The 27877-nt window shown below is 38.9% G+C and overlaps 1 protein-coding gene across 3 annotated transcripts in view; it reads right to left on the bottom strand.

Moving 5' to 3' along the window:
* ptprub (protein tyrosine phosphatase receptor type Ub) overlaps positions 1 to 27877 on the bottom strand; it is a 159916-nt gene that overhangs the window by 110185 nt on the left and 21854 nt on the right. For all 3 annotated transcript variants that reach the window (XM_053327511.1, XM_053327510.1, XM_053327509.1), the window contains exon 2: positions 995 to 1126. In XM_053327511.1, the coding sequence (XP_053183486.1) occupies positions 995 to 1126 (132 nt within the window). The remainder of the gene's footprint in view (positions 1 to 994; positions 1127 to 27877) is intronic.

Here is a 27877-nt window from a genome sequence, read left to right as displayed (position 1 = left end):
TATTTTGCAGGAGGATGAAGTGCTCCCTGCAGCCAACAATTATTTCTTTTTAAAGCCAAATCAACTAGTTTGTATCCTCTAGATTACACCGTATCTTGTCATCTTTACATCTGTTCCTCTTGACTTATATCTGCTACAGTAAGTGTCTCTTCTATTTCCAAATTAGGCATCTGTCCTTTCCTCCAAGCTTGTAATATTACTGCTGCTATTGAATGTACAAGCTCTCCCTGGTGTACAATAAACAATTAAATGCATGCTTTTGACATGGATTGATTGAGATCTCATCATTAAACAATAGATAGATTGATTAGTTACACCAGAAAGAGAGATTGGTATCTTACTCATATTGCACGTTTGTACCGTAGCAGTGCTTCAGCAGAAAGCCCACTGCTGCCACTGATATTTCTGCCAAGGAGCTGAAACAGCACTCTACTCTTTGTCAGTTCCCTGTAGGTATTTGTTAATGCAGAGATGGAGGAGCGCCTTATAAACTATGCATGCCATCTCCCTCTGGCAACCACTAGTAGAGAGGATGATGGCAGGAAAATGCCGGTTTCCATTAGTCCTGTGAGGCTGGTTAACATAAAATTATCCTTGGGGTTAGCAGGAAGCAGACAAAACTGGGGTGAGTGCTTCATTAAAGCTGATGCATAATGGACATTGGACATCTATAAAGGCTGATTTGCACACAGTCACACTTTTCTGATATGTTGACGACATTGATTCAAACACAGCCCATTTATTTCCCCAGAGTTTAGGACAATTTAAAGAGAAACAGAAGCATGCATGGCAACAGCTGATTTGTGACACAAAACAAGCCTGTGGTCTTATTTGAACACTTTGAATGAATGCTTACTTCAAGTATTTCAGTGTAAGATTTAAAGCAAGACATACTGTTGGTCAACTCTGTCCATTCAAAGATATGAACACAAAGAGACATTTGGCCAGACACAAAAAAAGCTGCAGTCTGAAAAAGTAGTGAAGTAAAGCTCACCCCGCAGGAGGTCAGAACTGGTGTAAGGTGAATTGTACGTGCGAAACAGCAGCCAGTCAAAGTCATCCTCCTCCCCCTGGGTGAAGTCACAAAGATTGGGGTCTGAATCCTCTTCAAACGTGCAGCCAGCAGCTGGAAAAAAAACAAAACAATGTCAGTCACTAAAAGGAATAACAATTATGTTTTTGCAGTTCAGTTTTAAGGTAGCTTCATTGTACAGATGTCTTTTATTATAAATATTTTAATTATTTATTTAAATTTTCTCATTTTGTCAGACCAACAGTTTATCAAAAAGCTAGTAGTATGAAAATTAGTATTTTTTCTCATTTCTAGGCTTTACACAAACAGGATTTTTGGGGCCGATCACCGATCAGTGAGTTTAAATTAACCGATCACCGATCACCCATCAGTGAGTTTAAATAAACCGATCAGCGATCCGATCACGTCTTCTTTGTCCACGCTCCGTTTCTTAAACTCGGCATGCTCCTCCTCGTGTTCCTATCCAGGTACATTTGTGGTGTTGAAACATGTTGCAGATGCTTCCCCACGAGGTACTTTAGTGTTGCACAGATTGTTAAATAGCTTGTGTTTTATCTGTCTGCCCACATCACCCACATGTTTGTTTGATTCAATATTCAAAAAACTTTATTGTCCGTCACATCGTGACAGGGCTCAAAACTAGCTGTCGGATTCAAACAAACATGTCGGCGGTGTGGAACTTCTTCGGAGTAAATGAGACAGATAAAACACAAGCCATCTGCAATCTATGCAACGGGAGCATCTGCAAAAAGTTTCAACATGACGACATTGATCAGATCGGCAAATTAAGACATTACAGCCGATCTCACTAATTGCATAAAATGCTAAATATCGGCCGATCCGATATAGCCGGTCAGATCGGCGTAAAGCTTACTCATTTGAGAAGCTGAAACCAAAAAACATTTTACATTTTTTACTTTAAAACAATTAATCAGTTATCAAAAATGTCAGTCAAGCAAGTGATAAATCAACTAATGATCTCAGCTCTACAGTCTAGAGCCTTTGATTATCACAATTTGATGTGTGCTGTATTTGTTTCCTTCTGAATCTCTTCTGAATTCCCTTTATGGAAACTAGGAAAAATATCATATACCAAATTATATCATTAATATACTTCATTCCACACTTCCTCTACACTTCTCACCACAGACCAGTCTAACAGTTGGCCACAATGAAATGTGCACTGCAGCCACATCAACGGATCAACCACCACTATACTCTTTAACACTGAAGCATGTGAACTGAGCCAACCAGGCTTTACACTGCTGCTCCCAACCCTGTTTTTACAAAGGTCTGCTTCTGCTCGGCTTTGATATAAAGGCTGCACAAGGGTTACTTTAATAAGTACAGTGTTATGGATACACTAGTTCTGTAGACAATGCCTGTAACTTGTGACCTTCTCAGACATATATTCTGCTCTTTGCATTTGCAAAGTAATTTAAACATGAATTCAGAGTGTAAGTTATTGCATCTTTTACAAGGTGACTAAATAAAGAAACATTTACATCAGATCAGAGCTACAATACTTTAAATGTAAAAACAGCACTACAAACTCAACAGTATAAGAACATAGATTGTATGTTATATATCTGAGGTCTATGCCTTTTAAATTTCAGTGCCAGGTACCTGTGACCAACAGTCTAGATTGTATGATCAAATGAAGGGTGAACACAAGTTCATTATCATACACAAGAGGATTTTTTTTCAAAATATATTAAATAAAATGTTTTCACATGTGCACAATATCTCTCAAACCAACAACAAATCAAGCAATGAGCTATAATTATGTTAGACTCGTACAAAAGAACGCAAACACTGGCAAAAGCAATAATTGCTGCTGCATCTGAGGAGAATTACCCCTCCTATAAAACATGCAAAAACAAGACTACATATCCCAAAGCCCATTCACAAAGGCACATACAAATAGAAATAACATTTGAGAGAAAGCAGGCACCCTGGGGAATGTAGTGATTATCATAATACCTCACAACCTGCTATTCTATGCGCCAAAAAGCTATTTTTTTCAAATTATATTTAATAGCTATGGCTTTAATGGCCCTTGGGCCCTGAATAATGTGCTTCAGTCGTTGTTCTCTGCATCTGTTGCCATATTTCACATTAGTCCATCGGTGTGAGAATTACAGTCTAACAGTGGGCAGTTTGAACAGCCCAGTCGTAAGACCAGAGTCTGTGTCAGTAATAATTGGAGCAGGACAGCACGAGATGCGACATGCTAATGATAGGAATAACCATGAGCAGGTCCTGAAGGTGACCCTTGTCGTCTACAGCTTTATTACTGCTCATTCTTTTCTCTGCCATTATCTGCCATTAAACAAATGGTCTCAATATGACTGCAGACAAAAAAAAGCAGCTGGCTTCAGCAAAGTGAGGATGCATAATTCTCTTTTTACTACTGATGTATAAGCTACAGCTTCTAATCATTAAGAGGTTATTGCAATTGTTTGATATGTTTCAAGTAACTGAAAATGGAGGACACAAATAACATTCAATGATAGGGCTTAATTCTTTTTTCTTTTTTTTCTTCCAGTGCCAATGAGTTGTCCTTGTACCAATACTGAAACAATGTTTTTTTCAATACCTTAGCTTCAGGAATCTTCTATCAAGTATCAAGTCTTTCAACGTGTCAACATTAATGTTAGTGTCATAAAACACTTTTTTCAACTTTCTCTAGATAAAAAGAGAGAAAAAAGAGTCTACAGCCAAGCTAGTGGCTGTGTGAGGCTGTACTTTGACACAGTAATCTTTAGAGCTTAATGCTCACATTAGTTAATATCATATTATATCATATAATAATGACACTGCTGGAATGCTGACAGGTTATGCTTTTAAAAAAATAAAAGAGAGAAGGCAAAGCGTCACACTCATAACACTGATGCATTTATTATTTATTGTTATATAATTGTTAAAAACTCATGGTCACATTCTTATTTTAGTGTGTTGTAGCAAGCTAACATTTGCTAATTAGCACTCAAGAGAATTAAAGTGCAGCTGAGGTTGATGGGAATTTGGTTGTATAAAACATGTTGCACATTGACTGTATATAAATATGAACAATGTTTCTCCACTTCCTACTGCTGTGCAAAAGTGAGGCCAAAATATCTCCTTTCATGGAGCATCCATCTTGCTTGTGTGAAGCAATTTGGAGCCAGAGTCTGTGCAGTAGGGTCAGGCGGCGGGATGGCGGTCTGCGATAAACGTGGCCTCTACTGTCACAACACCTGATGGAGGTTTGACAGTGGCTATTACAGCCGTCAATCATAACTTCACACCCCCCTTTTATATATTCAAATAACTAATTAATAACAATCTTATCAGAACAATGAGCAGTTGGACAAACATCAATGTGATAAGAACTACCTAAAGTGACAGAAATCATCTTTGGGAAAAATGTATTTGATGTGTACTTTGATTTTTTAGTTTGTCTCCTATCTCATCTGCTAACATGGAAGTAGCAGGATTTATAACCTATACTTCAGCTAGCCACTAGGGGGCTATCCAGATGTTTGTAAATGGTATATACACAGATTAAAACCATGACCTAATGATGATGCTAGGTTAACATAAATGTATTACCAGATTTAATGGTGATAATAGAATATTCATTGAGGGATAAAAACATAAATGGGAACCAACGAATATCTGTAAAAATAAATAAATAAAAACATTTTAAAAAAATGGCAAATCCAGAATATATGAAGTACATGTTTTGATATTTCATTGAATAAGTGAAAACTCTGAGCTTCAGGTGGTGCTAGTTGAAAAGTCAAGTGATCACCAAGGGCACAGGGATTTATCCTCTGGGCACCATGAATGTCTATGCACATTTTTTTTTATAACTATAACTATTTTTTTGAATAACTATATGTGCAAAATTTTTTAACCATCCAAATAACTATACCATCCCTAGAGAGCCATGGCACTCACATGGGCAATAAAAACTTACCAAGACTACTAAGCATTCAATGTACTGTATGCCCCAGACACATTACATTCAGTACTCAAGAACAGCATCAAAGTTCAACCTACAGTACACTCTCTGAAACAAAAAAGGACAAGCCAGGGTCTTGCTCTCTGGTTTAAAAGGTTACAGTGGGTCAAAGGTGCTGAGGTTTCTCCAGGTAGGGTATTCACTGCAGCACAAACACACTCAGAATGCCCTTGCCAATACAGCCAGCCACTTGAATCACTCTTGCATCTCCAGTGCTAATGTGATAACACAGAAACATTTCTACCATTGTATAAGCTTGGTCCACTGGGTGAGTGGCATTCAACCAGCAAGGGCGGGATTGTGGGTTTCTCCCTCTAGGTTTTATTTATCACCCTGTGCAGAGCTGTTACTGCACAGATCTGCTGCTGGGGCCAGGGGTTAATTGTCCAGCACTGGGGTCTATTTCTAATACAGCCAGAGATATGGGACCTGACACATCAAAACGTTGGCACTATATTATTCCCTACTGCTTCGGTAAATTAAGCCTACAGACTCCTCCCTACAAAAGCCTCATTATCCAGGAGAAGGAAGCTGGGATCCGAGGCCAGCGCTGGCCGGGAATGTCATCTCCTCAGAACACACAGGCAGAGATCCAACTCATCCATCATGACAAAACACACTCCCTCCTCCACTCCTTCTGGAGGACCAATGGGTGTGAATGGTGTCAGTGGTCATTTTTTACCTGAATAATTATGTATTATTTAGTGCCACAGTTCATGAAGAAACTAACTTTAAGAATTATATGAATGGAATTGCACAACAGATAATTGTACAATTAAAGTGGCCAATCTATTAGTCAGGCTTGCAAAAGCAGAACAAGCTGGTATCATTTAAGAACAATAAAAAAAAGAAGAATTTCTGAGATATCACATTTTTAAATCAGCCTGCTGTACAGCACAGCACCGGGTGGAGGGATAGCTAAGAGTGAACAAAATGGGAAGAAAACAAGATGGTAATCTCCTGAAGATGATGGCGGGTAGGGGTGTGATTAACAGACTCTGGTGAAATAAATGTCTGTCACTTTCAGGTTTTTACCTCTTTGTTACACACTAATCCCACTGTTGACTGAGTCTTTATACTTGATCTACAGAGAAATAAACACAGATCGCACCATAAATAAACTAATACATAACCTCTCTGACTTTATATGGCAACCAAAATAACTTCAGATTTACACTGCTGCCGTTTCCAGGAGCAGAAGTGATGAGGCACGCTCTGTCAGAGGATGGTTGCAGTAGCTCCTCTTTGATATTATAAGGATATAAAAGAAGGAGGTAACTTGTTTACCAGACACTCCAATTTGCCGCCACATTCGTAGGATACGTAAAAATGTTCCCTAGTTTTATACATGCAGTTAATCAAGGCTGTGAGTTTCACTCTGCTCATATCAGTTGTTAGTGTCACATATAGTCTTTCATATTAGATGTGCTATCTCGTCTTCTGTTTACTTGTATAATCCCTCTGCCCTGCCATCTAATTAGGCTGTCAGCTACACACAGTGAATATGGTCAGAGTCTTTGCTTATCCCCTTTATTTGCATATGTTTTAAGCATAAAGATGCTGTCCTCAGCTTATTTAAGGTGCAGCTACTCCAACAACTTTCCACTTGAATAAGTCAAACAGCAAAATAGGATCAAATCAAAGAAGTGTCTGAGCCCTATATCCATAAGTCTCAACAATAGTTAAGTTGTTGTTGATATTTCAAATTAAGGGAACAGTCAAGAAAGACCTCTTAAATGAAGAGTGGGCTACGATCAAAGGGCAATCTTACAATGTTCACTTTTTCTTTTCTAATATCTCAAAGAAATAGAATGATATGTTATTAAAGACAGAAAGCAATCCTTTGATCTGAAACACAGCAGTTAATCTTTTCACCGGCTTCTAAAAGATTTAGTGCAGTGACTAGAATAAAAAGGCCGAGTCCAACACCACAAAGCAGTACTTGTACAGATTGTAAATTAGTAGTACTTGTTTGAGTACCAAGTTGTCCTATCAGCCACTCACAGGGGTAGTGAAAGGCTCTATGTGAGCATAGTGGTGTAAATTAGCTCAAGAGATGTAATTTGGAGGGGCTACAATATGTGTATGTGAGCATAGTGGTGTAAATTAGCTCAAGAGATGTAATTTGGAGGGGCTACAATATGTGTATGTGAGCATAGTGGTGTAAATTAGCTCAAGAGATGTAATTTGGAGGGGCTACAATATGTGTATGGCTTGAAATTCTGGGCTCATTGACAGCAGCTCACTAAGGAGGATAAAACAATGATACCACATGTAACAGGATACCTGTCCAGCCCTGGGCCCTCCCCCACCAATACAGAAGAAAGAAGAGACAAATGCAGAAGAGGATATGAAAATGCATAAATATTAATTATATGCAGTTAAGGAGGGCAACCAAGATAAAAATCCTCTATAATGGATTATATGTCTATATATAGACATATATAGACATACATACATAGGTGTATGTTGACAATAGTGGTTATCGAAATGATTTTGATAGAAATAAAAATGCTTCATCACATTAAAGGACAGGTTCACAATTTTTTAAATCTGTCAGAAAACAACAGTCAGGTTTTTCTCACTGTAATCAGTCTTCCTCTTCATATTGACCATTAGAAGATTAGTTTACAATGTAAGTGATGGGGGACAAAATACACAGTCCTCATTTTGATCCGACATGCACTTAAAATTTTATCTGAAGATAATATGACGCTTCAACCATCTGAGTTACTCAAACAAAGTGAATATCTTCCATGGTTTTAGTCGTTTTAGTAAAATATTCCCTCTTTGTGTTCATCTGCAGTGGAGGGATTGTAACAAAAAGAAGGAATTTGGCAATAAAAAAGACTTTGAAAGCTAACTTGGAAAGCTACAGTATTGATTGATTTGACTAATTTGAGCAGCTAAAGCCTCATATTAGCTTCAAATAAACTGTTAAATACATTTTTGTGCAGAAGGAAGACTGCAGTATAAGAATATCTAAATTAACCTTTTACCACCATGTGAATGTGCATTACATATTACACTTTATTATATTTAAATTTAGGGTAGATTCATAACCCAATGATATTTAGTCAACTAAAACTAGACTAAAACTAAAAAAATGTAGATGACTAAATTATGACTAAAACACTTTAGTCCAAAGACTGACTAAAACTACATCAAAATGTGCTGTCAAAATTAACACTGATTTGAGGGGTATGAGCAGTATTTGAACAGCAAGTTTCAGGTATTTATTGAGAAGAATTTTAAGTCTCATCACAGTGTGGGCGTGTTTGTTCTAATACACACCCACATTATTAAATATTTGTGCTGTCAGCACAAAACTCTGTCAGAATTTCAAAATGGGTTTTTGCTGTTACAAATTTATTTTTGTTGGAATATTGGAAATTGCAAGGATTTCTAGCTACCAGAGAGTATATGACATTGTACATGAGAGGTTCACATCCAGTGACAGACAAAAATAAAAAATCAAGTAATGTGAGGAAGCAAGTTATGACAACACACAGCTGTGCTCATCTGGCCTTGAAAGTAGAATTTATCCAGTCATTATTGCCTGAGACAGATCAAAACCAAGCTCAAGAAACAGACCAAAACACTTAAACCCAGACCCTTGTTTATAATAAAAAACAGTAATAATAATTATGTGTGTGCTCTGCCATTCATTACCTTTGCTTTAGTGTCAACTCCAGTCTCTGCCCTTAATTATCCAGGAGTCAGGACAAGGGGTAATGAACACTAGAACATGTGAAGTCACCTGGGAAATGCAGTGTGTTGATGAGGCACTGATGCTTGTCGTGTCATCGTCAACAAAGTTAGTAGCAAACCGTGGTGGGAAGACAGCCCGTACCTGAGAGCTCCACTCCACACAAGAAAGCCTCATCTCACATCGGGTGTGACTGAGTGTCTGGCTAGTGGGGATCCAGGTGGGAATGGGTGAGTAATACTGGAGGCAGTTGGGGAAGGGGGGGTTGATTTGCATTGCAGCGAGTGTGGCCCGATGCATCAGCAGGAGACAGGTATATTTATTCTCTACAGAGGCTCTCCTCCACAGCACTCCCCTGGCTGCTTCTGAAACCCATCTATCCCCACACCTGAATAAGCAATGAAATCATCTCTCTGCCTCCCTGGGCATTAATAACTCAACCCTGGTGGCTAGATGGGCCCAGTAACACAGGGGGGGCCAGGAAGCAGATTGAGAAAAGGAAGGGTTGGAGATGGTGATGAGGTAGAGGGGCTGAATTACGGGGAATACTACGCAGAACTACGCTGTAAGAAAACATATGGAGAAATAAATTCAAAACAATTTTTTCCCTTTTTTGTCTTCTGAGCGTGAACGATGACACAACAATTGTATTCACACTTGAATCCTGAGATATTAGTCAGCTACAGTTAATCTTGAAATTAATTTTGCCTTCACTTTGAAAGACTAGTACAATATGTCCTCTACAGTGGGTTGATAATAGTATCTCACATGTAAGAGTAAGAGTCAAAAAGCATTATTCTTACAATATCAGCCGTTTCCGTGCTATTCTAAGGGCAACAAAAAGCGAGAACAAGAACACTAAGAAATCTGAGCTTGTTGTCTCCTTTTTCTTCTTCTCTAATACAGAGGGAAAAAATCAATTATTCCACTTCCAAGTTCCTGTGGGTTTAGCGTAGAGGGTGGAAGAAATTTCAGCTAACACTGCTGATAAGAAGTTACTTCTAATTATCATACAGTTTTTTTGAAAATGTGGTTCTATTTTGAGTTGACGTCTTTTCCTCTTGTAGGACTGGATAGCACTCATCATCAATTTAAGAAGCATTTCTCTTCACATCAACAGAAGAAAAAGATAGGCACAGGTGTATAGGTGTAAGCAAATCTAGAGGCTCATGTAAGTAATTAGTTTAATTAGCAGGTGGAAATCTCATGTCTGGTGGCTCACTTTTCAACATCTGTTCCAATTTAGACTTTAGTTTCATAAATGCTCGTTTAGATTTGACAAAATGTGGAGAGACTTTATAAAAAGGAGCTCATTTGCAAATGTAAGCTCAAAGCAAGGGAACAGTATCCACAGTATATCTGCATCATGTAGTGGATGAGGCCCTTAACATGGTGAAGTACCATCAGACACATGTCTCTTGGCTAGAGCACACATTTCACTCCAGTGAGGGATGATGATGCAGCAGAGGAGTTCTTAGGAAAATTAGTGGCCATGTATTCAGATTAGCAATTAAAGGATGACTCCATCTACATTCCCTTCTGGATTTATTAAATGGAAACACCCACTCAGCCATTAGCAAAAAGCTTTGACGAGGGATATGGCCAGAGTATTGATGATCCCCACACACACACACACACACACACACACATAGTTGACTGATATTGTCTTCCTAATGTATTTGCCCAAGTCTTTACATTATACAAAATCATTTTTAAATAGCTCATTTTATTTTTTTATTTTAGGACCTACATGACAACACACAGATTTTTTTTATCTGGTGATAAAGCTGCAACATGGGTGAAAGCTGTATTCATGCCATCAATGTCATATGCATATTTGTATTTAAATAATTTCAAACCTGTTCAGTAATTGTAATGAGTAATTCTTACAATAAAACTTTTCTGTAAGTGAAAAAACATGATTATCCAAAACATCTTTATCCCTCATAAAAAAGGAGATAAATATAACAGTATGACATTCCACCCTTACAATGTAATTAGTGTCTTTCATTTCAATACTAATATATTCTGACCTAATCGTAATGATTTGTAATCCATTTTAGCAGTATGAATCATATTATTATTACATTCTTTACACTGTGATGTCATTAAAATGTGCCTAAGAGGTGTTAATGATGTGTCAAACAAAACATATTGTAAACCAATTACTCAGTAGTACCTTGACGGGATAAAGGGGGTGAAGTTTGGATTTGGAGTTGTGTACAACTGAAGACAGTGAAACTATGTCCCAGCTGTTAGCACTTAAGTTGTTGTAATAACTGAAAGGCTAAGGTAAATATTTGTTTTATCATTTTTTTAGTTTTTAATTTCCTGGTTCATAGATGGGTCATGCTTATTTGATTTTTATCAAACCATCTGTAATACCAGCATGCAATGTGACCACCATCATATGAGCAAAGATACAAACTCCAGGGTTTATTTACATGAAGTGTCCACTTTTAATATCCACCATTATTCAGATCAGACAAACAGTCTCCCAAACAAACTATGTACACACAAACTACTTCTTATTTTCCATCCCAAGTGACCTCAGCCAATTGCATGCAACCCCCGACCAACTCCATTTGACTGTGCATCCTAATCAAACTGCCTGTAGCATCTCAATGCACTGGGAAGAAAAACAAGAAACCCACAACTGGTGTCTATCAACTCTGCTAAACCAAATACCCTGTAGCTACTTCACCGTTCTGCTGCCTGTCAATTCTACTAACACAAAGGCAGCCAATCACTGTCTCCACAACCTGCAGCCTTTCAATTCCACTAACCCACATATAGGTTCACATGAAGGGAGGGAAGTGGGAGATGAACATTTCAGGGAGTATTTCAGTCCACTGTGCCTTTCTCTCTCTCCTTTTTCCCCCTAACAAAAAACATTGTTTCAGTTGTGCATGTAGCAGGAGACATAATGCACTCTTTTCTTTCTCTTCTCCTTTCTACATTTGGCACCAATAAGAAGGAGACAAAGGGCAGCTAATTTCACCCTTTTTTCTGCTAAGGATTTTACACACTAATGTTTTGCAAAAGCCAAGTCTTTTTTTACTGCCTTGGAATCCTTTCCCAAATGCCAGAAAATCAAACAAAGTCATACAGTTCAAACTTGTTCTTCTAAACAAAAACAAAAAAAATGAAGCAGCTGTACGCTTTATGAACTTGAATTTGCACAGTCCATTTTAAAAAGATATCAGTCATTTTTCATTTTAAAAACAGAAAAAATACCTTTAAGTGATGTTTTGGTGACACAAACTTGCAGTTTATAGCTTGACAGGACCATTTGGCTGGACAGTGTGTTATCCTGAGGCAAACCAGCAACATTTCTGGGAAATTAATCCCTGATTTGGAATCAGTTTACTGAGTTGACTCAACTGAGAAAGATGACCAGAGATGTTCACTGGTTTTCAAAATGTTGCTGTGAGCACTGAAGGACTAGGATCATCCAAACGTGCACTTTTTACAAGCAAGACACCACCAACGCCCCAGGCACACACTGACACAGAATAATGATTTATGAAATATGCTTGTGTTGCTTGGTGCAAAGATCCAATGGGTATTCATATGTGACACACAAAAACATTATGTAAACATCATACATTACAAAAGCATTCACAAGAAAGCATATCTCTCCTAAACCAGCCATTATTTTAATACTTTCATCAGCAGTTTACAGTGAGGCTGACATACAGCATCGTATCTGCTGAACCTGTGCATATTTTAAACCCACTGAGAACTTTCAGTTCATAAGTCTCTACAACAGGGGTCTTCAATGTTTTCCAGGCCAAGGACCCCCAAACTGATTACCCCTACTTATATATTTTATAAAATTGTGTTTTATATTAAACTGGTCCTATAGTGCCATGTATAAATGTACCTTGTTAATCTGCATTCAATACTAAGATATTCAAATAATACCAGACATCCCAACCTGCAAAAAGTCATTTTGGTCTGGGGTGGGGGTGGGGGGGGTTGCGATTGGTGCTGGTCCAGGTGTAGGGGTGGTGCGATCGGTCTAATAAGCGGCAACACAGAGCTACTGTATAAGGATGCTTTGTTCTCACACATGCTGCATTTATAGTCACAAACACTTTCACGTGTGCAGTCACTCTCTAGCTCGCGCTCTTGCTCGCTCCAGATTCTGGGAGATTGGATCTCACTTGGGGGCGTCAGGGAGACGATATCAATATGTTTTTATTATAACATGTGCAAGGTACGGCCTCGTGATTGGCACAGCAGCAATTGGGACGAACTAACTTTGTTAGTTAAACACAGCTAATCTTTTTCATCAGGTGTGGTTTGATTACATTTGATTGGTGCACAAAAATGCATGACATCACCCTTTTCTAAATGATCCCTGCCCTTTCGAAACTACTGAAAAGCAATCCCTTGCAAAATAACCAAAACTGTTTACACTGGCAGAAAAAAAAGTGCTTATGTAGGACTGTATTGCTCATTGTAAGAAGCTGATTCAGAAAATAGGTATTCCAGACCTTTTCTAACCCACACATAAAGCTGATCTAATGCTAACTGACAGAGCAACAGCCTGTGCAAATCCATCATATTATCAAAAGCAAGAAATACGTATGACAGCAAATGTCACAAACATCAAGCACAGTATTGTTCAGTGTTTAAAAACATGCAGCTAATTAATTAGACCATGCAATAGTGTTTGCTTGTCATAAATTAAGAAGTATTCAAATAAGCCTGATAACTCTCTGCAACTGCAGCAGTCAAGACAAGTAGACAAGGGGTGTAATCCCATTTATACCTGACATTTTAAGGGATTATCAGTGGAGAAAGGTGCTGCCACCTGCTCTACTGGTATACAGAGGGATGGGCCCAAGAAGTCATTTAAAATCAACTTAATGAGAAGCTATTGTATCTAGTATTTGTGCAGGGATGGGACCCTAATCATTGAGTTCTGCAACTCATTAGTAGAGCGAGATGGCATTGACATCAGCCCTGTGACTGGTGCTCTGTCAGGATGGAAAAGTAGCTCAAATAAGCAGGTGCATAAAATAAGAAGTCACCAAACACTAATGAAAAGACGGATAATCAAGGAAACAATCCACTGAGTTCCAAATTGACCATGCTATATATTTTACAACAGCGCATGAAGTGAACAATAACAAAGAGTAGTTCTATATTCCCACAACAAAATATAAATGTGGTGTCCAAGGCAACACTACTTCCTACTAATAATCCCACAAACCAAGGTTTTGCATTCTATAGATGCTAAATGACTGTTGTAAATAGTGTTGTGCCTGAAGCGTTCAATGAACAATCATTCATGAACTCGTTCATATTTTGGGCGAACGTGAACTGAACGTACTGTATTTCTGCCTGATGAACGTTATTGTGTACGCATTTATTCTGGCGTTTGTAAACGGCGCTCTCTCACAGTTTAACTTCGTTCAAGAGAGTACCAGATTTCCAAAAAAACTATAACCAGGGAGCACACTGCGACAAGGTTTATGATCCACACAGTGACATTATATCATTGATATGACGCACAAAAGCGATAGAAAACCGATCGTTTTTTGTGCACGCGCGCAGTCACTCTCTAGTGCGCGCTGTTGCTTGCTCGCTCCAGATTCCAGGAGATTGTGTGTCATTTGCGGGCATTAAGGAGCAGAACGCCCGGGAGAGTTGAGTTGTCTGCTTTTGTCGAAGTTATATGGTTAACTAGCTGCTAGCAACTTCTAATGAAATCGAGCAAGTGATCAACATAGTTAACGTCACGTCACACCTGTCAGTGATGACACAAGTGTCTCGATTTACAGTTCACAATAAAGTAAACTAATGAGTACAGCAGTAGTAAATGAGTGGGCAAGAGATTGATTTTGGACACAGCTCTTTAATTTAGGTGACAAAAAATAATTAGAAAGGAAAAGAAAGAAAAGCCACACACACACACACACACACACACACACACTTGTTAAAGTGTGAACTGATACTTAGGGACTAGTTTCAGTTGTCACATTCCTGTAAAAACAGGCAACCTGGTACTCCAGATGGCTCTGTGCACTCAGCAACTGTCCTGCGGGGCAACTTCTGAACAATGCCAATCTGAATGACAACGATGTCAACAAGCACAGCACTGAAAACAAATGAAAAGAAAACAGAACAATCAAATGTTTCTGTCTCCTTATAGGGCAAAAAAATCATACTCGTACTTAGTATTACGTACTAAAGAGACAAGTTTATTCACCTATTAACTGTTTCCTCCTCTGCTTCCGGCTTCCACCTGCTCTGCCACTCTTTCTGGGCTGGCACCCAGGCAGCTGTCAATGCCCACCTGATCATCTTCTAGTATCCAGGCAGCTGTTATGGGCACACGGTCCTTTGGCCTGCTGTGGACCTACTTCCTGGTGCAGCTGCCACCTGCTCAGTCGCAGGGTGTTTTGCATCAATCTCACTGTGGCTGCATGGAGCCAAGTGGCCAGTCCAGTGTGTGTTTGTACATGCATGCGTGTGCCTGCGCCTCTGTCTGTAGGCATTCATTTATATGTGTGATGCTGCAGAGAGACGCAGCGTAGACAGGCCGTCACTCAAGCAAAGATGGACATGTAGAGAAATGGGAATAGACACCCAGCAATCACACATGAAGATGTGCTTTCACACTCAATCAAAGGAAAGATAGCCAAAGTGATACCCAATAAACCTACATCCTATCTGCCCCAGGCCTATATACCCCCTACACCCACCAAAACACTCTTTGTTAATTACTACTACCATTCTTTAAAGGTGAAGCAAAGAAGTGATTAAACTGACCTTAAACCTAAGGGGGTTCTGTTAAATGTCACTGCTTGCATATGTGGCTTTTAACTGTTATTGGTTTAGTGTGCAGCTACATAACCTGCCCTGAACTGGAACTCCTGCTCTGCAGTGCTGAGGTCTAAAAGAGCCAGACTGAAAGACTACACTTTGTTAGTTCAGCTGGTCCTCTTGAGCAGACGTGGAATGTGTAAAATCAGACTGAAGTCCAGTATTGGACAACTAAGGAGACCGTTGACACTCCTCATCAATCTTTTTTAGTCATAATGAGTTCCAGACACACAATGAGAAAAATACAAGTATAATTTAGAAGCCGGGGCTGATTTTGGGTCATGTTGTATATTTTCAAACATAATAAAGACACGTGTACAAGTGTTTCCATTGGTCTCTTGGGGACTAATCAGCGAGATTCTGACAGAGCGTCTGCTGTCAACGCCATGTGAAAAGAGAGAGAGGAGAGGACAAGAGCACAGAGAGCTGTCTGGGAGCATCATCAACGAAGGGAGATGGGATGAGGACCATGTTCCAGTCATGTTAAATGAAGACATCAGGAACAATACGCCTTGTTAAAAGTGATTCAGTCAGACAGATTCAAAGCTCTCTAGGTGCAAAATGTCATTGTCAATGTCAAATTACTACATTTCCATTCTGTCCCCATACTTTGGAGTCATAAATGTGAATATCCAATTCACACCTGGTGAAATTGTAAGCAAAATATTAAAGAACCTAGTCACAACGCAAACCTACATACTTTTTAATCAAACTAAATACCAATTATAACAAAGATGATAATACCAATGCAATTACTCAAAAAATATGCTACACAAACTTTAATGCAACAGTTTTTTGTTTTTTTTTTGTTTTTTGCTTGGGTGTGCTGTTAGTAAAAGTATGAACTCTGAGTGTGTATGCTGCAGTGAGGGATTGAGAGTGAAAGAGAGAAAGATCAGAGGTAGTGGCACTGCCTATTGGACCTCAGCCAACCAGTAGAGGGCAGTGTTTAAGGTGAGAAGTCCTGGGGGGAACAGAGGAATGGAATGCTGCCAAGACTGGCTGTAAGAAAGCTAATTAAACTATTGGCCCATTGTGAGGGAGGTGAGGGTTGAAGAATGGGCTCTAGATCACCCCAAGAAGCACCTCTTAGCTCCAGAAAGGCAGCGCTCACTGAGGCAAATTTTCCACTGAGTCATACAAACAGGCCAGCAAAGGCCTTTCTATCACTCCACTGTCTCTGTGCTGATCACACGTCCTCTGTTCCTGAGGTTCAGAATTAGCCCTTGCCAAAAAAAAAGCAATTCCAGGAATCCCTCCGCTGCTTCAATCACCTTACCCAGTGTGAGCTGTGATGGGTTCCTTGTGTACAGACATTAAAAAGAAAAACACAATGCACCACCACACAAGAAAGTTGGCACAAAATCAGTGGCCATGCTTACAGTGCACTGACAACCAGCAGTGCTGTCTGAGGTAGACATCTGTGTTTTTATACTCTGGGTAGGACTCTAAAAGTGGGAGCATCTACCATCAGCTCTGCATGCCAGCAGTGGCTGCTTTGAACAAGTGACACAAAAGGCTGGAGATGAAATGATTTGATGACTTGGCTACTTCTTTCATTTATTTTGCTACATACTATGCAATAACATTGAAATTAAGCACTGAAATACAGTCACTTCCGAACTTTGAATGGTCACGTAACTCTTAAGGGAAAATTCTAAGAGCTCAGCACATTTGTCAGACCTTTCTGCACAACATCAAATTCAACATGAAAACACTTGGACAATGGGCGCTATGGGGCCTACAAAGCATTGGTCCCTTTACACTCACTTTACATTTTATAATTCTGCTGCAGAAGACAACTTAATTCCAAGAAAAATTCTAAGAAATGTGCAGAATAAGGATATTCTACTGTCAAATGCAGAGGGTCAGCTCTGGAAGACAGTAAGCAAGGGGTTCATTTGTTATATATGGCTGCACTGTAAACCCGAAAGTTCATTCTAATCAAACAGTTTGAGTTAATACCACTTTTAAAAATGAGTTTTATTGCATTACTTAAACAGTATGAGTATATAAAGAGTGTTTGAGACAGTCATTGAGTGTACTCATTTTTATAAGTTTAATAAACTTAAACTATCAATTTTTACATCAGGCCACATTGCTGCCCTGTTGTGATTGGCTCAAAACACAAGACAAGTCCGTACTTGTCCATCGGAGGTTACAGAGAAGTTGCCATTTTCGAATTTTATCCAATTTAATCTTTGCACTTTGCATGCTCCTCGGACAATACATGCTCTGCCTGCATTTTTCAGTTTTTTTCAAGTTTGGCTGCTGTAAAGAGGATGCCATTTTCTGCCTGAATGAGGTGAGTTGTTTTTTCTATTCAAGTACTACTAATTTGAAACTGGAACTTTTGTTTGAAACATGTAAATTTGAATGTGTGTAGAAATCAGGTAAATTTTAAACATTGGGCAATTGCAGCATTGTGTTTTTAGAGAAGTTCTCTCTACTTGTGTGTTCACTACATACAGTTCTGCAACAGTAGTGGAAAATTCAAATTATTCAACATAGTTTTTAAAAAATGCCAACGTTTAGCAGCCTCATTTGCCATGCTATTTTTGTTTAAAGCCATACTAAAATGCTTTGGAAATGCAAGTACTGCCCTGCCATCTGTGAGAGGAGAACACAGCTTTTTAAACACTATAGGCTAAAACATGGGAGTTATGCAAAATTTTTTGATTGTTGTTTGAATCAGTTTTTCCATTCTCCTATGTTTTGTGGGGATGATGGGTTATGATAATTAATAATAGGCCACTAAAAATCTGGTCAAAAAAGTGCACCTGAAGAGAAATGAACCTTTCTCTATCTTTACCATTCACACATCACATTGTCCAATACAGCACCGACTGTCACAACATGGGATCTACACAACAACAGACACCTATACAGGACCACACAAAAATGCTTCTAACAGCTTGTCTATACAACATTATGGGGAAAAAAACCCACTGTGAATTACAAAAATCATAATGTTTGTGAAGACCATACAGCTGATTGTAGACAAATTGCTGTTAACCTGGATATCTTCTTTTTGTCTTGTTTCTCTCACCATAGGCTCTTAATGAGGGAGATTCCATAAACATTCCAGTGGGAATCCTCTGCTATGAGGACACCAGCGCTGCAAACCCAGCAAGCTCAGCATTGCCACAACTAAACCCCTCAAGAGTGGGGATCATCCTAGAGGGCAGCCTTGTCATGGATGTACTCACCAACCTACCTCAAGCAATGTGCCTCTTGTTTGGTTTTACCTATGCACTCCACCTGCAGTACCCAAAGTGCTTGAGAAACACTTTTACCTTCATCCAGCAGGTAATGCTAAATTTGGGTCGAAGTGAGCTACCTCCAAAGGTTCAAAAGCTGAAGAATGACCTTGCAGTGTAAGACACATTCACGTTCATGGCACAATTCTTCATGTTTGTGTCTAGATTGTTGCACAAATACATTGCAGTCACTAAAGCAAATATTCTTGTATTTTCTATGTGATAAATCTTGTACTGCATGTATCTACTGTTGTTTTTTACTGAAATAATTCTACAGAGGACACATGTTAGAAAGTTTCAGGTTTTTTTTCTAGCAACTAATGTCCTCACTTGTTCTTAATGTCTGCTTTGTTGTGTTAGGTTCTTTTTCAAACTTTAAAATTGTTCACAGAACAAGTAATTAAAAAACTGTGCTGTCATCGTATTTGGAAGGACATGGAAATCGTTTATCATTTAATACACATGTTCTATGTGCTGCAAGGTCCTGTTAGGTAATATCTGCAGAAAAAAGTAAAATATACTGTTGTAACTGTTGGCAAAGACCCATTTTGATAATTTTATGAAAACAAGGTCTAATTTTGGATTTGCACCTGTTATTTCACTCAGAGCATTGTTACATATCTGTTGCTTTGTTGTATATTTAAATAAAAAAAATAAAATGTACTGCTTTATGTGTTCATTGACAAAAGAAGAATTTAATTGGAATTTTCTTGTACCAAACATAATATTTTAATTTAATTAATGAATTCATATTTTAATAAAACTAGGATTTCAAGTATATTAAACTTATAATATTAAGTTTTGACTATACTACTTTTAAGTAGACTCCACAATTTTATTCTATTTTAAGATTGTTGATTACTTAAACCATTTAAGTGTACATAACTTAAAAACATAAATTCTGACTATTGTACATTTAAGTTGACTGTACTTAAACAAAATAATTTTCTCCACTTTTAATAACTCAAACCATTTAAGGCAATCACTTGACGCAAACGGTTTGAGTACAATCAACTTATCCGGGTTTACAGTGTGCTGGCAAAGAAGAATAAGGTCCATACACACTAATGTGGACTCTGATTGAACATTGAGCCATATTACTCAAAACACGGGTAATACAACAAAGTGTCCTGACTATTTATAATTACTGTTCCTCTTTGAATTGATCAGATGAAGTGCTCAAATCAACATAAAATGAGTAGAAACATACTTAAATCATGGATCATGATCAGTCTTAATATTACAGCGACAAATATTTCTTAGACACTCCATGCCTGTGGCAAACTCTCTGATCAGCTGTGTTAATGCAGGGTATAACCCTGGACATTAACACAACCAACATAAAAGCATGCAAAGCCTTCAGATACATCTGCACCCTGCTGCGCCTCAGTTGCAATTCTGGCCCCAGTTTGTCAGCCTTGATGATGGAAAACCCTATGGGCCACTTCCTATTCCTCCTCATATATTCAGCCACAGTTGTAGGACTCAGTGGGAACTAGAGGTCATGCAGGCGCAGATGGCTGCAAGCTCAGACTCGCTGAGAGATTGCGACGAGACACTGGGAGGTCTACAGATGTCGAGCAATTTTACTTCTACACTGAGACAAGATGATGTTTTATCAGTGCTGAACTGAACTCACATCATTTTAAATTGATGTTACCACTTAACAGGCTATGATAAAGCAGCAGCTTTAAGCTATGCATATGAGACACGTCTTTATTTCAGTCTGCACTTACCAATTTATCTGTACGTATACATTTTTTATTTTACAGCTTGAATTCATCTAAGATGACCTAGTTCTCTGAGTACTCATAACACTCCTTGAATGTCGACAACCATAGACATCAAACACCAAATGAAATGCCCACAATCAAATGTAGCATATCATAACATCTAAACCTTAGAGATATGACTTGTATGACATTTATCTTCCAAAGCCAATCGTTTCAAATTAAAGTTGCTTAACATCTACCCCATTTTTCCCCCAAATCATCAAGTTGTCTTGTAATAAAGAACAAAACTCTGCATGTTCCTTTATGTATTAAAAGACTGTGTTCTTTGAAACAATATCAGTGGTTGAATAGAATAAGTATGTTTCAAAAGCCAACAGTGTTTTTGCAAGTAAAAGTGAATCAGCAGTGCCTTTACCACATCTCAGCTTAAGAGGGGGATCATTTTCCACAGGCCATAAATGCACCTCAAATACATTTTCATGCTGGCACGTTGTGAAAGGTTTTAGCTGCTTTCAAAGACCAATGCGATTTAGTAAAAGGTCAGAAAATAATCCAATCCTTTCATGAGGTGTCTACGTGCAGCTTTTTTCCCCCTATTTTATAAGTAATGCACTTTTTGTGTAATAATATCCTTGAAGGTGCAAACTTGTCTCTAAAAATGTCTTGAAAGGAAAGATGAACTGTTGAGTGTTGAATGAGTCTGAAACATTGTCATTCTGTGATCCTCCGGAGGGTGTCTCAGTTTTCTAATTTGCATTTTATAGTGCAATAATGCAATTTGTGCGCAGGCCTGCACAATCAAATCTATACTTTTAGAGATGAGTTCTAGAGTATTTTTCAAACATAACAACGTACTGACAGCATCTGAGGAGCCATTTCTTCTCACTGGGACTTTTATAGCCTCATTACACAGCCAAAGTAAAATGAGTTAACGATCTTAATGAGGGATCAAGTAGTTTTAGACCTCTCACTGAGAAGATTAAAGGTGGAAATACCAGGGGACACCTGGCAATAGGTTGGAGTGGGGGCTGAGCATGTTTTTATGAGGCTGCTTTCTCTAATATCCTGCACCCACCATCTGATTCTCTTCAATATAGGTAGAGAGGCCCTGCTGCTACACTTCTGTCCTGCTTATGTTCAGGAAGGTTTTCAGAAAGATCCATTCATCTTCTAATTATAAAATCTAATTATGTTGAAAATGGATTTCAATTTTACATCTGGATAGTTCTATAAAATTGCAATTTCTCTCTGAATGCAGGTGTTGATGGACTGTGAGTCTTTCACGAACACAGTATCATTCATAGCGTTGCGTGCTAACTGTTTATGTACAGTGTCTGCATCTCTATCTCTTATTGTTACAAGTGATGTGCGCATTGTATGGAGGTATGATTAGTTGTCATTAAAGTGAGAATAAATATGTGTTCTGAGTTTGACCACCACAGAAAAGTGTGTTGGTAACCACCCTGCCAAATTTGAATGATTAAAAAAATCGCCAAATATATGAAATTAGGTTTCAAGGTTGTGTAAAAATCAGCCTCTTTCTCTGCTCCCAAACGCTGTGGGCGTGCCCGTAGAATTCGCCGAAACCCCGCCCCCTACCAAGTGTCACCTGTCAATCAAAGTCACAACGTCTACCCAAAACATGGACGCTACGTCTGAGAGCTTTGTGCCACTAGCTCAGCTGCTAACTCAAGAACTAGCTTGTCGGCTAACTCGGCGTATACATAAAATGTATTTATACCTACAGCAGCAGGGGTGGCTTTATGCCAATCACCGCCACGTTACGTTTCACAGCGGTGATTTTCAGACCGGGCCACTAAATCCTGAACACAGAAATTTTGAAACAAAGTTTGTGAAGCCTAGCCCCACAATTCAAATCTAAATGGTTGAAATGCTTTTTACACATTTTTTAGAAATACATTTATGACCCATTTAATGTGTTTGAAGAAAATGTCACTTTACACAGTCTTTAATGTCACATCAATACATATCATTCAACCATCAAATTGCAATTTCACTCAGCTGAAGGTGTGAAAGCAGCACAACTTTGATAGAACTGATAAATATCTTAATTGCCCAGTTATGAGAACCAGGAATGTCCAGTTCTGATACCAATAACAGGCCCATACACAAGGCCCAGGTGTCGGTATCACGACTGAAAAAGTCAAATCAGTGTATCCCTAATCAAAACCAACAGTGGCAGAACGAAGTCCAATAACTTCCGAAGGGTTATCTCTCAAGGTTAATTGCTCAATGAAGTCTGGGAGCATGTCTTGTGGAGCATGTCTTGTAGAGCATGTCTTGTAGAGCATGTCTTAACATCACATAAATGTTCTTCTACATATATACAAGGCTTGAAGATGAACCTACATATGAACCCTGGCTCTCTAGCTGAAGATTTAAAAGAGTTCTACTCTACAGGATATCACTAAAAGTACAAGTCATGAAAGCAAAAGGACTTCCTTTCAGAATCACTCTAACAAGCTTTTTTGAGGAGCCAACTGCTCAGATTGGTGAAAATAAGCACTGATTAGATGCCATAATGGACAGTGTGAGCCTCCATTTTATCGGTGTTGCATGCAGAATGATTCAGAGTGATAGTATCCCAATGCAATGTCTGGGACTGAGATGTTTCCATCATGATGTCCTCTGACAACATAATTATGCATTGTATCTTGCTTCGCACGGCTCGTCAAACCACATCAGCTGCAGCTTAGAATCCAGCATCCCAGCAGCAACAGCGGAGCTGAGGGAGAGAGTGGAGGGATGGGGGAGGGATGAGAGGGGAGGTGAAGCTTGGAGCCTCAAGCTAAGCAAATGGAATGCAAAGGCAGTAGATTGGAGACCAGACGCAGAGGGGCTGAATAGGGATGTCGGAGGAGCGCCAGTGGTCTTTCACTTTGCATCAACGTCAGATTAAGGGCATTGGCAAGACGGGCAGCAAATAAGTCACCGAGGGGCAAGGGTGGCAAAAGTGTGTACGGAGCAAGAGAGGAGAGTGTTAATCCTGAAGCCAGTGCTGCCACAGTGCTGTACATAACTGGAAGGCCATTTTTAGAGGGACTAGAAACATCACCACCACAAGAGGACTGCACTAAAAACCAATACAGTATAATTAAGTGACATTATTTTTCGATGACGATGAAGCACAAGCCATATATCCAGCAACACTGGACCAGAGAGTCATTAGTTTTAACCATATTAAAGCTAAGAGTCAATACTTGGAGACTTGAGTCATCCCTTGCAATTACTGAAAAGTACTTTGGTTAGAGATGTTTTATGGATGTTTTCATTCTGTTGCATAGGAGCTGCTACAAAGGGAACAATGGTTTGATTTAAAATCACTACTTCAATATTAGAGACCTACGCCTTTATGATTAAATTTAAAAAATCATGATCAAAAGTAACATTGACTGGCAGTAGAAAACAGTAAACAAACACTGTTCACCATGTCAATGTCAAACATTTTATTGACTTATCAAACCACCTCAACCTCCCCATTTTCTTCCTCCTTTGTGCCTCTAAAACAACGTCACGATGCCTCCTCCTTTAGAAGTAGCGAGGCTAGCTGGCATCATTTAAAGTCAGTTAACTCAGATCAGTTCACAGTTTTAGGTAATTTAGTACTAGAAATTGCTGAAAGCAATAATGCAGACAAAGCAAACAATGAGCAGTCAAAATGCTGCTCAGTACTCTGCAGTCACTACCTTCAACTAACAGCTGAGTGTCAAATATTTCACTGCTGTGCAAGTATTTTTCATTCTTTCTTGCAGAATTTTGTCATAGAAATAGATTCATTCAGTAATAGTTTCATGAAATGTCACCAAATCATTGAATAGTACACAGATAATATCCATAATGTAAGAGTGTGTTAATTTAGAGTCTGGGACACTCCTCTGGATAATCATGGGCCTCCCACTGCAATAAAATATGTTTCCTTTGTTTTGTTCTGGATTTTCTGACATTTTGTCAGAAAGAATGAAGAAAACAAAAACTCAACAAATTACGCTACAAAGCCAAATGAAACATAATTCCACACAAATCCTGACAAATAATGATGGTGCATCCATTTTGCTTCTTTATCCTTCCTAGATGAGACAGCCAAATATCGCCACACCAAAGAGCAAATAATCCCCTATGGTCCATGTGGCCACTTCACCGATGTCATTCACGTGGAAGTGCAGGTGCCCCGTCAGCCCTGCTACAGCCAATAAGGGATGCCAAGTAAAAGTGGCGGGGGCTCAAAAGTGGCTCCTTAAATCTCCACCTTCATTAATCACACTTTGCACGCCCACAGCCCACCGAGCAGTGTGACAGTGACAGCACTGAGAATGATTAATACTTAATGCAGCGTTTAAGAGAATGATTTATGCCATCTGTTAGTGGATGACATGCTTTAGAAGTTGGCTTCACCACTCACACACGCTTGTCAGCAAGGATTAGGAGAATGATACATAACTTAATCTGAGGAGCAGCAGGTCACCTCTAAAATTAGGCTGATTTTAGACTATAAACACAAGGGGAAGAAGTGGGTGTGAATAGAGGTTATAAAGGGGCAGATGTGCATAATCCCAGCATCAAATTAATTGGACCTGGCCAGGAGCAGTCAGCGAATAAGCAGGCATTGCATTCATCTAAAATAGGTTTATAAAACGCTACTTTTTAATTAAGAGGAAAATAACCCAGCATCTGGATGTCAAGGGGTTAAAAGGTTAAGTATTCTAAAACTAAGACTATTACACAGTTACCCACATGTACCATTTAATCTCAAGACTTGATTGCAAATGAGCAGTGTTATCTCTGCCTGCCTTCCCTCACTCCCTACTTCTATATTCCCTCTGCAATATTTACATATTCAAACAAACTGTCAAAGCCCCAAAACAAACAATTTGTTATCCACTAGAGTATGCACAGTTAAAAATACTCTGCATCTATTCTGCATAAAAAGTATCAGTCTCTCGTCAAAGATTATTGGCTCTCCCTGCTCTCCTTCTCCCCCTCTCTGTTCTTCACAGAGCTATCAGATGACAAGGTGAACACAAGGGTAATCAGTTTGGTCACTGCTTTGAATCAGTCTACTCTGGGAAGGTTACACTCTCATATCCTGTTTGATGTTCCTTCTGAGAGTTAATCGACAAAATCAGTCCTTCGACAAAATTCAGATCTTTACTATACCCAATACACAGCCTGTCTAAAACTTCACTTCAGATTAATGTTAACATTGGTCTTTCATAAATCCAGCCACTGTTTCATAATCAAGATCAAAAAGAACAATGTGTCCTTTGGTATCACTATTCTTTACTCAACCGGACCGCTCTGGGGACAAGAGAGGGGATGTTTGTCAGTCATGGGCTAGCACAGGCTTGCCTATCAGCAGACTGGTTTACCTGCCATGGTGGCCATGACTGTGGGAGGCAAATACAGGAAAGAAAAGTTTGATGCTTTGATAAAAATGCACTCGACCATGATGCAAGAGGATTCAACACAACTTCACCTTTTATCATTCAGAGCTGCTTATTAAACAATATTACCACTAATTACAAAAGGACAGATACAATATGCATTTTGAGGTATTCAGAAACAGTTGGTGGATTTGTTAAAAGATTCTTTATTCATTTCAATTCAAAAAAGTGTGGAAGACTTATTTTGTCTCGACCTATTAAACTTAGCTTTTGGATTGTCGATGTGATTGCTTCCTGATAAAATAAAATATGAAAAATAAATTACAAGGTACTTGGCAAGTCTTTAAGTAGTGCAATTTTTATGAGAACAAATCACACCACAAGAACAAATAGCAGGATCCATTTCATTCAAGCTGAGAAAAGTCAAACAATGGTAACCTCAAATGTCTTGTTTTCCCAATCACAAGCAATAGTCATGTTTCATTAGTGTCCAATCACGTGCCTAAACTTTATCTTTTTACTAACTGGAGGGATGGATTCAGACATCATCAAGGTAAATCTGCAGCATAGAAAAGCAGCTACTCCACCTTTGGCATATGTGACATGTTTTCCTCTATGAACCCTAATGACGTGAGTATTGTAAAACGACAAGGCGCAGCAGTCTGCGGCAACCTCACTCCTACATGATTGATTGGTTGGTACACAGTGGTAAATCAAAGAGCTGGGTGCCTTTTCAATCACAGCTGAAGTCTTTGAACATAAATAACAGCTACCATCTTGCCTGTGGCAGTTTCAGCTCACTACGAACACAAGTGTCAAGACGTCATGCACAGGGAAAAGTCTGTTTTAGAGGAAGGCAGAATTCTTCGCACATGTAAATTTATGTACACCCTTTTGACACTTTCCACTTGTGACTGGTTTGTGTTTTGCCTCCTTCTCATTCCTGCCCATTATCAGAGATGATTAGCATAATTCCCCGGGCCCAATTGGGCAATGAAGAAGACGGGTGGGTAGTAAAGCACCGCTAACCTTAACTGGTACCCTACCTGCCACAGATAGACATCTGGTAATCCCTGTCTCCCTTTGACAGCAAAGAGCAACTGCAGTCATTCACCTGAGACCTTAACCCATCACAGGCCTACAAGGGTACAGTAATAACAACTCTGCACACTCAAAAGGAAGCTTTCTCCAGAGGCAATTAGTACTGAAGAGCATGTCTCTTCTTTTCTTGTCTGTAATTTTAGGAATCTATCAAAATTACAGAGCACCAGAGAAATGACTGCAGAGCTTAACAGTGATTTTGTCATGTTTTTGAATCAAAAAATAACTCTCATATTTACAGCATTATTTTTGATGTTTGTTCAAACGTTGAAACTTGTTTTTCTGTTCTAAGCATTGATGCACAACATCTTATGATTTAGGAAGATGACTATCTGCCAATTTGGCCATTAATGGACAAATCAGTTCTGAAAACACAGCCAAAAAAATACTTCCAAACAGTTCCAATAACTCTGGATGGTTGTTCTTTTATGAATCTTTTTGACAATACTTTTCAGGATCTGTGCCAGTCTTTTAAGCATGAAAGAGAAAATGAATCAAGAGCAATCCCTTTTTTGGCAGGATTGGATATTGTGGTCAGTAAGTCAGAAAAATATATAGATAAAGAATGATAAGCATGCATAAAGCTTAGTATTGTGTATTCACAAGCTTATGCTTTGAGAAGCTTTGCAACTGTGTACATTGAGTGCTGAATGCTCAGTGAAGAACCATATACGGTAAATGGATTCGAGGAAAGAAAGCATGATGTATGTACTGTAGGAGTGACACCTCTACCTACTGCTAATGAGAAGTGAAATATGAGACAAATTAATGGGCAGCCGTTTTGTACACA

Source organism: Scomber japonicus, chromosome 10 (genome assembly GCF_027409825.1).
Source record: "Scomber japonicus isolate fScoJap1 chromosome 10, fScoJap1.pri, whole genome shotgun sequence".
NCBI lineage: Eukaryota > Metazoa > Chordata > Actinopteri > Scombriformes > Scombridae > Scomber > Scomber japonicus.
The sequence above is the reverse complement of the archived record's forward strand: the minus strand, read 5'-3'. Positions and strand labels throughout refer to the sequence as shown.